Source organism: Schistocerca gregaria, chromosome X, assembly GCF_023897955.1.
Source record: "Schistocerca gregaria isolate iqSchGreg1 chromosome X, iqSchGreg1.2, whole genome shotgun sequence".
NCBI classification, from domain to species: domain Eukaryota; kingdom Metazoa; phylum Arthropoda; class Insecta; order Orthoptera; family Acrididae; genus Schistocerca; species Schistocerca gregaria.
The window spans coordinates 554542889-554555838 of NC_064931.1; the positions used below are offsets into that span (position 1 = coordinate 554542889).

Here is a 12950-nt window from a genome sequence, read left to right on the forward strand (position 1 = left end):
CTAACCACTTTTTTTACTGGTCCTCTGATACCTATAGCTTCAAGCTTTTCCAAAAGTATGCTGTGGTCAACAGTGTCTAAGGCTTTTGACAAATCTACATTTATCCCAACAACACTTTTTCCCTCTTCTAATTTAGTGATTATTTCTTTTGTGTATTCCAGTACAGGTGTGTGTGTTCCTATAACTATCAAGATGAAGTCTAATAAGTGGTATTCTCTTCATGTGATGAAGACAGTTTTCCCTAACATGTATGAATCTGTCAGTGTAAGATGATAGATAATGTTTAAATAAACAGCAATGCTGTTACAAATATGTTAATATAGGATACGATGTCCTTTGATTTTTCTGATACCCCAAGCTGCTTGCTTGGCAGGTAAAGGAAATTTCCTACATATTGCTGTAAACACTGATAAATGTTTAGTCACTGCCAAAGAGTTTCAGAGGAATGTCATGTGCAACAATAATTACACACTAAATGTTTAATTTTTTCTCTGTTGCTATTGCCATATTATTGAAAAACACGAAAATTTAATTTATGCTGACTGGTCTAAGCTATTTGACATATCATGTTTTTACATGTCACCTAGAAAGCAACAGCAGGTTTCTATATTTAGTATTGAATGAGTTATCAAGAATGATGTATGGATCACATTAACATTATATTCAGTTGACAAAAAGTGGGTTTCAGTATATATTTTACAGTCCGATCAGCCTGAAGTAAATACATGCATAACTGTGAGTACCATAAAATGTCTGTTTTCCCTAACTTACTATTACTCTGTGAAGAAATGAGATCTATCTATCTGTTGAGAGAAGGTCCCTCTCCCAGGTGAAGCACCATACATTATTTTGTGAGATTATGGGGCAACTATTTACAAGTCCGAGCTGCAAGAGATGGCTGTCATGTGTGTGTGAAGTGTGGTTGCTTTTGTGAAAGAATGTGTGTGAGTTTTCTTTTCTAAAGAAGGCTTTGGCCAAAATGTAAATGTGTAACAGTCTTTTCATTGTGCCTGTCTCCAGCTCAACATGTCATCTTTATGGTGAGTAGCAATCTATCCTTTTCTTATACAGATGATATTTCAACCTGGTGTTTCTGTTGTTTTATACATAAATGGAATATTTAGTAGCATCTCATGAATGATTTCAGTTCAGTAACCTATTTTTCGTTATGAATTATGGGAATATCCTGCATGTGAGAAAAAAATAGGGATTTTTAAAACCAGTATGCTTAGAATACTATTAGAAATTCCTATGTGCCTTACCTGTGATTAACATATATGTATTCCTGAAGAAAAAATTTATGTTTAAATTGATATGATTCCTAAAGTAACAAGTACAGAAAATTCTCTCAGGAGCCATGTATTAACTAGATTATGAAACCGTCAGACTCCAATGTGTTCAGTACCCATACCATCTGTATCTTCCAACAAAAGGCTAGATCTTCTGCACAGACGCAAAATGTTCTACATAAATGGATAATGTCCATATAGAACACATTATATTCCTACATTATCCTTTGTCTGAACTTCAACAACATTATGTAATCTGCTAAGCTCCTTCTGCTTTCACACCACTGCCTCTGTCACACTACTCTTCTTTTTTCTGTCTATTACTATTCCAGTCCTCCCTAACATTGGTTCTATAGACATATTTTTCTGAATACCTCTAAATTTTATGTGTGTAACTCACTTTTTACATTAGTATTTATTTAATTTGATATTTATTTAAATATTATGTTTTTATTTTGTTCCGGTATCCAAAGAAATACACTCCTGGAAATTGAAATAAGAACACCGTGAATTCATTGTCCCAAGAAGGGGAAACTTTATTGACACATTCCTGGGGTCAGATACTTCACATGATCACACTGACAGAACCACAGGCACATAGACACAGGCAACAGAGCATGCACAATGTTGGCACTAGTACAGTGTATATCCACCTTTCGCAGCAATGCAGGCTGCTATTCTCCCATGGACACGATCGTAGAGATGCTGGATGTAGTCCTGTGGAACAGCTTGCCATGCCATTTCCACCTGGCGCCTCAGTTGGACCAGCGTTCGTGCTGGACGTGCAGACCGCGTGAGACGACGCTTCATCCAGTCCCAAACATGCTCAATGGGGGACAGATCCGGAGATCTTGCTGGCCAGGGTAGTTGACTTACACCTTCTAGAGCACGTTGGGTGGCACGGGATACATGCAGACGTGCATTGTCCTGTTGGAACAGCAAGTTCCCTTGCCGGTCTAGGAATGGTAGAACGATGGGTTCGATGACGGTTTGGATGTACCGTGCGCTATTCAGTGTCCCCTCGACGATCACCAGAGGTGTACGGCCAGTGTAGGAGATCGCTCCCCACACCATGATGCCGGGTGTTGGCCCTGTGTGCCTCGGTCGTATGCAGTCCTGATTGTAGCGCTCACCTGCACGGCGCCAAACACGCATACGACCATCATTGGCACCAAGGCAGAAGCGACTCTCATCGCTGAAGACGACACGTCTCCATTCGTCCCTCCATTCACGCCTGTCGCGACACCACTGGAGGCGGGCTGCACGATGTTGGGGCGTGAGCGGAAGACGGCCTAACGGTGTGCGGGACCGTAGCCCAGCTTCATGGAGACGGTTGCGAATGGTCCTCGCCGATACCCCAGGAGTAACAGTGTCCCTAATTTGCTGGGAAGTGGCGGTGCGGTCCCCTACGGCACTGCGTAGGATCCTACGGTCTTGGCGTGCATCCGTGCGTCGCTGCGGTCCGGTCCCAGGTCGACGGGCACGTGCACCTTCCGCCGACCACTGGCGACAACATCGAAGTACTGTGGAGACCTCACGTCCCATGTGTTGAGCAATTCGGCGATACGTCCACCCGGCCTCCCGCATGCTCACTATACGCCCTCGCTCAAAGTCCGTCAACTGCACATACGGTTCACGTCCACACTGTCGCGGCATGCTACCAGTGTTAAAGACCGCGATGGAGCTCCGTATGCCACGGCAAACTGGCTGACACTGACGGCGGCGGTGCACAAATGCTGCGCAGCTAGCGCCATTCGACGGCCAACACCACGGTTCCTGGTGTGTCCGCTGTGCCGTGCGTGTGATCATTGCTTGTACAGCCCTCTCGCAGTGTCCGGAGCAAGTATGGTGGGTCTGACACACCGGTGTCAATGTGTTCTTTTTTCCATTTCCAGGAGTGTATATACGCAACCTCAAAATTATGTTTATCTTCCTGATAACCTGTTTGTTTGAGGAAACAATATGTCTTACTGCTCAGCAAGTGGAAATCTCCATTTTTTGTGTGCTTTACTGTCACTCAATACTATTTCTTAAAGATGAATTGTGGCTGTCTCTACATAATTGCACATAATGATGAGAAACACTCATTGTCTCACTACTTAATGATGATTACATGAAGCAGTAGTGGAAGTCTAATTATGTTATGTAATTAATTATGGAGACAGGAAATGGCGTATCCCATTTCTGTGAAATACTACAGATAAAATTCAGCATATACAAGAGATTAAAAATGTGTACGGCTCTGGCAAGGCTGCATTGGCAAAGCATATACATGAAATTCAGAGATGAACACTGTAGCCCCCAATAGCATGTCTGGTCCATGTGAAAGTCTTTCAGAAGATTTATAACACAGAATGTTAAATTTTGAATGTTCTTTTTGTGGAAAGGTGTTAAGGAAACTTTTGAACACCTGTGTGTTAAGGAATTTGGTTTTACTTTGTTGTATTTGTACCTGTCAGGGAAAATCTACATGAGCAAGATAAGAAGCAGTAGGACACACATAGATCTCATCATACTTCCTCTACATATAGAATGCAGGAGGAAGAGAATGGTGGTCATGTTTAGCAGTATCTAACAGCCACTAACCAGTGGTATGAAGAGTGCAGATGTCAATCAATATTCAGAGCACCCTACGGGAGGGTATTTGCTCTCATGTCTGATGTAATGGTTTAGTATTAAACTGTTCTTTTTATTAAGCAGCAGGCATAAAACATAATTTCTGGTACCACACATCCAGAGTATATTTTAAATACAAGAAGTTATTCAAGCAGAAAAGAAACATTTCTCATGTACAACTTCTTCTGGTTTTTTAATACTTTCATCATATTTCACTGAAATTTTTGATTATTCTTGAGTTGTGTTAGTAATAACATTTAACTCAACAAAATATCACTGTCTAAAATAAGTGTGTAACTGAATGTTGTTCATCACCTGAAGTATTGCCTTTGCTTCGCTCAGCCCAGCGACACGGTTCCACTGCACATTAGGATTTCTATGAATGATATCCTTTTCAAGTGTCTCTACAAGATGCTGTTCATACTGAGCAGCCTGGAACACTTTTGGTTGGGTTTCATGAGAATCACTGTCTTGTGAAGGTGTTGCAGATGGTAATGAAGGCGGTCCCTCATTGCTCCGTCTTACAGGTCCTTGTGTTTTCACACTCACTGCTGCTCCAGGATGTGACCGCTTTGTCAGGCATGGAGTGCGGTCCATTGAATGAGACTTCCTGGATCGGCTACGATGAAAGAAGTCAGAAGTCTTAATGAAAAATGTACTTGATGAAATTGTAATGACGTTTTGTTAAATGCGTAATGAATTTAAATATTGTCTAATATAATACTATGACAACTAGCTCAAAACTGAAGTTATGGTATGATTTTTTGTTTATAAGAATAAATTATGGAGCACATTTATGGTTCAGACTTTCAGAAAATATTGATGGTAATTCTTTCCTATCTTTCCACATTTTCAGTCATTGCAAAATTTGTGGGAATCAAAATTCAGACACATCTTAACCACATTTTCATTAATGAATAGCTTTCTAAACCATCTTATAAGAGGTGATATACTGTGTGAGGGTCAATTTAAACATATGTCAATGTAACAAACTCTTAGACATTGAAGAACCAACAAACACAGTGAAAACATGAAAGCATGTGACAGTATGGCTTCATGAACTGCCAGAAATGGAGGAGATGCATTGCAGTTTAAGAATCGCTAAATAAGAAATGGTGCTGTCCCTTAACTAAAAGTGGCTCATGTCAAAAGTGTGACTGTGGTGTTATGCTCCTTCAGAACTACTTTTAGTATATATATATATATATATATATATATATATATATATATATATATATATATATATATATATATATATATATAAAAATCCAAACTTAGTGACATTAAACCTATACTATAAAATATAAAATGTACCATACAGATGTGAGTTACTGTATATAACAATAGGATATAATAATCTATGGTTGTGCTTAACAAATTTGTAAGCTTCCAATACATTGTTTTACTTAAACAGTGAGCATCATTTTCTCAGATTTGTAATGCTAAAGATGACAAGTAAAGGAAGTAAAATAGCGCTGTGACAATTTGTTGAATCACTTGAGCAACTGCATCTTGGGAATGTGGAAACATTTATTTATACTTATTATGAATGATCTTAAAAAGGGTAAGCTGTGAACTTTTAAGAAATTCTACACAAAGTGGATAATTTTAAGAAATATATGGATAAAAAAATTACTATGATAGATATTATTCCAAAACATTGTGATTATTTTCTTTAAGAATTACAAATTTGTTAACTTAGGCATTCTCAAGAAAAGTTGTTTTTATATAAAAGCAGCCCAACAGCATTTTATGCAAAGAAGAGTAGTGTATTTGCTTGTGTGGCACGCAGAGCAGATGGAGAGGGTGGCAACAGTTACTTGAGTGGCTCCTTTAATGATACTGCAGCTGTTTTGTGCTAACAAATAGGTGAGCTACAAGAAACATTTCTGAAAATGGTAAGGTTTTGGCTTTTATCTCCGCATTTGCTCTGCAGCATTATTTAAAATTGTTTCTGCAATAGTAGTTTTCTGTGTACCTTTTATGTAGCTCTCAGAGATGAGTTGTCCATCAAGACAATGTTTGACAACAAGGAACTGTTTTCTGGACTTCCCAAAAAGATAATGGCTATACAGGTCACAAGTATCTCATTCTTGTGTATTTCCATGTGTCAGAAACGTGTATATACACTGTCTGACAAAAATTGTGAAGCACCCAGTAGGGGAGGAGGGAACAAAATCAAACTTCAAGGGTTGAGAGGGTATGTGATATTATTTCAGTGCTCACAAGATTGCAGCAAATTTACGAAGTAGTTGGCAGTAAAGTGGACCCACCAGTCAGTATGACATTGCACTCTCTTTTGCCTGGCTTTATGTACTGATTCAATTGTCAAGGGCCATTGTACCCTCTCCTATGGCAAGTCATTCCTTGGTATCCTGGATACTGGCAGTGTGACAAAGTTGATGTCTGAGCTGGTCCTCGGCATTTTCTATCGACAACGGATCTTGATGTTGCTGGAACAGGAATACCTCAACATCACACAGAGAGTGCACAGAGGCACTTGACATGTGTGGATGAGAATTATTCTGTTGGAAAGCAGCACCACAATACTGTAGTAGGAGTGATAATAGACGAGAATGCACGATGTTGTTATGTACCATTATGCGATCACAGTTCTGTAGCCAGTACCAGCTATGATACCCAATGGCTCTACACACCATGATGCCAAGATTAATACCACTATGCCTCTCCAAAACATTGGAAGACTGGGACATCTTCCCATGTCACTATCATACTTGTCGACGATGATCATCTAGCCTAGTGTAGACTCATGATCCATCACAGAATACAATGTGACATCTTTCATCAGCAGTCTAGGTTCCCTGTTCGTGGCACCTCACCAAACACTGCTGTTTGTGTTGTGGTTTCAATGGCAGCCTACATATGGGAAAGTAGTTCCCTAGTCTGGATGCTGCTAATCTCTACTGAATGATGCAGGATGATACATAACGTTGTAGGGAATACATTACTTTTTCTTCGATGGCAGGCACAGATGTGGAGGGGTCACAGTGTGCTTGGTGCACTAATGAACTATGGTGGCTGTTCTACCTGTCACAGAGAATTGCAACTATAATCTTTTACACAAACACTGGTGTTTTATATGTTTGACAGCTAACCATGTCTTCTGGGTGCTTCACTGTTGCGTCAGACTACTAAGAAACCAACATTTAATTCATCTGTAAAATTATTTCTGTAACAAATAAATAACACTGCATAATATATTATATTTTTATCAAATATCAGAATATCTTTTAAAGTACCTTGTATATTGCAAACAGAGCACATACAATATTTTGGTTTTATTGATCAATAATTCTGTCCACAAAGGATTTAGCTCATAGGGAAAGATATTAGTTATCCTCATAAAAGAGCACTATGGCCACTTTGGAGTGCTGTAGATGACATAGAACTAGTAGCAGGCACTCATGTGACCCTCCACCAGTGACAAATAATTTCAGTCAAGTGATGTCAGTTGTACAAATCAGTGCGGTAAGCTAGGTTGAGAAGGAGAGGTGACAGAATGGAAAAGGAAATATTGTATTTGGATGTGCACATAACCACACTGTTGAGGGAAGTTGCCCAGTTTGTTTGTGTATCAATGTAGAATGTCAAATGCGTTTATAGGGAATAGTGTACCATTCACAGCAAAGTAACAGCAAATTAAATGTGGTCATGATAAGGTCTTAACTAACAAGGACCAAAGATGAGTGGCATGCCTTGTCAGTGATGATCAGTTTCAAACTTGCCAGGAAATTATATTGTCAGTGAATGCAGTTTCATCTCAGTAAGTTGTGAAAGGAGTGCAGTGGACATTTTGAGCAGGGTGGTACCTCACGAAAGGCCATTACTCACAAATGCACATAAATCTACATGTCTTTAATGAGCCAAACAACACAGAAGGCTGTAGGCACATAGTGTGGCCTGATGAGTCATAGTTTTTCCTCTTTTCAAATGATGCAAGGTGCTGAGTGCATTGGTGGCTCAATGAGGCATTTAAACTATAATGTGCTGAGGGTGTAGTTCAGGATGGAGATGGTTCTGTGATCTTCTAGGGATGTTTTCTTGTACGATGGGTTGAGCCCATTCATTCAGGCTATGGATGTATATTTCAACATTCTTGGCAAACAGTTATCTTCCTTTCTTTTATACATTCGTGGTACTGTGTCATGGGCACTACCAACTTTCATGATGACAACAGCTATGTTCACAGGTCTGCAAGCATATGTTCCTGGTTTGATGGGTGCACAGGCACCATATCAAGCCTCAGCTGAAAGCAGACCAGAAAAAGTCAAACAAAAATTATCACATCACACAAATATACCACACTGATTGAAAGAAACCAGAAAATTAGTAGAAGGTAACACAAACCTAGATGTTGGAATCAAATTAAATAGGTACATTTTTCTACCAAAACCTGTGACAAGGGCCAGTCCAATGATCATTTTTCCACACAACTGACAAAATGTCATTTGCCACCCCCCCCCCTTTCCACACAAGAAATATTCTGTGCCCCCTTTTCCTTGAGCTCTTCATAAAACCTGTCAAAATAAACCTAAATATAGTGAATGTGGAAATGGATTGTTTTTCCTACTAATTATGATACACTCTGTGTGCAAATTTTTCACCAGAGGCACCTCTAGTGTGGCCCTTGGACCTTAAACAGGGCCTGTCTGTGACAATGGAGAGATTATGACTCAAGAACCATTCAGCTGTCCCAGATGTGACAGAAATCTATGTAATGGGGAGAGTAAATGATTTTGAACAAACTTACATAGTAGTATGGAAAAGGCAACACCAAATACTAGTACTGGACTAAGTTTTATTAGTGTTCTATGCCCCTTAGAAAATTGGACATATGTAAATCAGTTAGTTTCAATTTCTACATGAGGCCACATACTGTCATGCAGTTATGAGACTAAAAATAGTAGAAATGCAAAGCTATTACAAATTCTTAATACACAGAGATCTATCTAACAGACTTTGAAGTTAGTGGTGCAAATACAGTTGTTGCTTACGTCTATAGCTATGCAAGAAATCAATATTTCTATGTGGGTAGTTCAACACTGATTTATATTGGAACTAGCTGTAATGGGAAGGTGGAACTAATGACTTATTCTTATATCATTACTGACAGTAATAAATAGGTAATTTTTTCTTTATTTGATTGCAATTTGTAAATGACACACAGGGCACAATTTCACAAAATAGTTAATTTTGTATTCTGGTTGTATTTTATCAGAATTAATTGTTCAAAATATTGTCACAGAAGAAGCCGAGTAGCACAGTCGCCGTAGTGTAGTGGATATGATATTAGATTGTTGCATGGAGGGTTATGAGTTCAAAACTCACCTGAACTGAAACTTTGCCATTCTAGAAGTATCCACAAATGGCAAGAATCATTGTAGTGGAATATTCTGTAGCTGTATATATTCCGTATGTGTCCTGACCAGAGGCAGTTCACTCCGAGCTCTTGTATGTGCAAGTGCTGAATAAACCTTTGTTAACTAAAATTAGTGTTCATCATTCATCTACATACACTTTCCTCTACGTGATATTATTCTGGTGGAGGCGCTGAGAATTGGAACTTGTGATATCGCACATTATCAATGACACAGTGGCTCCCATCAGGCCACAACAGAGCTGCCGTTTACGTGATGAGAAACCCGAGTTTGAGCAATATTCTACAGATCACAATCTTTCAGAAACAGAAGAAGAAGAGGACGTCATGATGACAGCAACTGTCTGCCACCACATGAGACATCCTTTCGGGTTCTCTGGTGATGAGGGTCAAGATCCAAACAAGTGGCTGAAGGTATATGAGCATATAGCCAAATGTAACAAATGGGATGACACTCTGTGTTTGGCTAACGTATTTCTTCTACTTGGAGGATACTGCCAAGCAATGGTATGAGAACAATGAGGAGAAGTTCACAAGCTGTGAAGTATTCCAGGCACAACTGCGCAAGTATTTCGGCGACACACAACGACAGAAGTGCAAGGCTGAAGATAAATTAAAGTGCAGCACAGCGTCCAGTTCCCTGTCATGGCGCGACAGCACCGTATCCTTTTCAACAACATCGGCTCCCTTCCTGCCAACAAAAACCTCTCCTGCACACCCTTGCCACCCACTGCGTGGGTGCCTTCCTCCTCAATGAAACTTTCCTCCAGCCCCACCACACCATCCACACGTCGCCCTACCTCCTTCATCGCTCCAATAATCCCCTCCAGATTGCGCGTGGCAGAGTTGCCATTGGTCACCACCGCCAGATCCCAGTTCGGCTCCAACCTCTCCTTCCCGACCCCAAGGAACACCTGATCCTTAGTCTCTTCTTCACTGGCCTTACCGTCACCTGTGCCACCATCTATGTCCGCCCTAACGTCCCTATTCCCTTCGACTTCCTCTCCCGCATTGACCGTACCTTCTCCTCCTACGTGATTGCCACCGACCTCAACATCCATAGTCGTTCCGCCGCCCAGTTACGGTGGTGGCATCAGTTCCTCTCCTCCCTTCAAGGCGACCTCATCCCCAAGCACACCCGTCCTGAATCCAACTCCATTCCCGATGTTATCCTTTCCTCCCCTAACCTCCTTGGCTGCATAACGGTGGATGTCCTTGTGCCTATTGGTAGCGACCATCTCCCTGTCCTCCTCACCTTTACAGACAGTCGTCGCCCCCACCCCGACCCTTGTAATGACCCTCCCCCAAAGTACATCAATGACTATTCCCGTGCCAACTGGAATGCCTACCGGGATACCCTCTCCACCCAGGTCGATAGCCACCCCTTCACCTACCACCACCCTGACGATGTAACCCATGCCACATCCTTTCTCCAGCAGACCTTGTCTGAGGCCATGGAGGCCCACGTCCCTACTGTCGCCATCCACCCCCACCACCTACCTTACCCCCACAGGCCGTCCTCCTCCTCCGTGAATCCCGCCATCTCTACCGTGCCTTCCTCCACACGCATGACGCGGACACACTCCGACGCCACTGGCATCTCCAGTGACACATTCGAAATTTGCTTGCAGCTAAGAAACGCCGGGACTGGCGACAGACATGCACCTGTTTAAATGGTACCCTATAAACTCGTCCAAGTTCTGGTCAGCCTTCCGTTGCCTTACCGGAACTAAACCCTCCCCCTACTATCCTCTTCTCCATGATGATCACCCCTTCCCTGACACTCTTAGTAAGGCCAATCACTTTGCCTCATACCTCTCCAATGTCTTTTCCATCCCTGATGATCCCCAGTTTGATTACTCCCTCTTCCCGGATGTCCACGATCGAACTGACACTTCAGTCCCTCCCCTCGCATCTGGTTTCCAGTACTTGGACAACATTGCACACACGGAACTCAATGCCCCTATCACTACACAGGATCTCATTGCTACACTCCGCACTAAACGCAACACCGCTCCTGGTCACGATCATGTCACCTACCGTCACCTCGTGAAGCTCCTGTCTCTTTCCTCTCCACCCTGGCCAGGCTCTAAAATGTAGTACTGTCCACCGGTTACTACCCCGACCTGTGGAAAACCTCCCGTATCCTGATGTTCCTTAAATCTGGTAAACCGCCGTCCGCCGTCTCCTCCTACCGTCCCATCAGCTTACCTCGGTCTTCAGCAAGGTCCTGGAATCTATCCTCAGTTGCTGCATCCATCAGCATCTCCGCCAGCACTGTCTCCTTCCCGTTACCCACTGTGGCTTTCGGCCGTCCTTCTCTTCCGACGACCTTCTCCTTCACCTCACTCATCTCCTTTCCGGACAGCTTAATTCCCGTGGCTCCGCAATCTTCCTCTCCCTGTACCTCAAACGTGCTTATGACCACGTATGGCATTCCGGTCTCCTCTTCAAGCTCCAAACCTTCGCCCTTCCCATTAACTACGTCCGTCTGATCGGCTCCTTTCTCTCCCACCGTCCTTCCTACGTCACCATCCATAACACGGATTCCTACACATTTTCTCCCTCCGCCGGTGTGCCCCATGGTTCCGTCCTCTCTCCCCTTCTGTACCTTTTATATACGGCGGACATACCGCCGCCGTCACCCCCCGTCCACCTTCTCCAGTTTGCCGATGACACCGCCTTCCTAGCCCTTGCCCCACCCTGCAGCGCTCCCAACACCTTCTCCAATCCCATCTTGACCTGTTCACCGCTTGGTGCAACCAGTGGTTGCTCAAGGTCAGTCCCTCCAAAACCCAGGCAATCATTGTAGGCAAAACCACCTCTTCCTTCCGCCTCTTTGATTTCTATCTCACCATCTATGGCCGTCCTATCGTCCTGACCCCCACCCTTAAGTATCTTGGCGTCACCCTCAATCGTCGACTCTCCTGGACCCCCCATCTCCGGACAATCCAAGCCAAGGCACGCTCCCGACTCTGTCTCCTCAAGCTCCTTTCCGGCCATACTGTGGGGTCTGGACCCCTCCACTATACTCCACACCTATAAATCCCTCATCCGCCCTATCCTTTGATACACCCATCCGGCCTGGATCTCCGCCCCCCCCCCCCCTACCTTTTATAAATCCCTTCAAATCCTTGAACACCATGCTCTCCGCCTCGCCTATCGCATCCGTCTCTCCTCCCCCACGCAGATCCTGTACGATCTCATTCCGTTCCCCCACCTCCTCCTTTTCCTTGAAAGGATATGGATCCTGTACACCTCCCGCAAACTCGATCCTCCTCACCCGCTTGTCTCGCCCATCCTCTCCCGCCCCCGCCCACTGCCGCGCCTGTATTCTCACGTCCCACCCGGTCTCCATCTCTCCACCCTCCTTACCCTCTCCCAAGGTGGCTTCCGCCAGCTCCCTCTCCCTGATGATGCCCTCCTCCCCTCCATCTACCCCTCCTACGAACTTTGATCCTCCCACCCTTTTCCTGTTTTTGCTCCTTTGGGCACCCTCCCACCCTTCTCTCCCTCTTCCCTCCCTCCTCCATTTCTCCCCACTCCTCCCCCAGGCATCCCCTCCCCTATCTCTCCCCTCCTCCCCCATCTCCTCAGCCATTGGCATCTTTGTTCTCCCCTCTCCCCCACCCCACCCTTCTTCCCCT

The 12950-nt window shown here is 43.4% G+C and overlaps 1 protein-coding gene across 3 annotated transcripts in view; it reads right to left on the minus strand.

Annotated features, from left to right (window-relative positions):
• LOC126297437 (katanin p60 ATPase-containing subunit A-like 1) overlaps positions 1 to 12950 on the minus strand; it is a 223111-nt gene that overhangs the window by 48009 nt on the left and 162152 nt on the right. For all 3 annotated transcript variants that reach the window (XM_049988279.1, XM_049988280.1, XM_049988281.1), the window contains one exon: positions 4221 to 4524. In XM_049988279.1, the coding sequence (XP_049844236.1) occupies positions 4221 to 4524 (304 nt within the window). The remainder of the gene's footprint in view (positions 1 to 4220; positions 4525 to 12950) is intronic.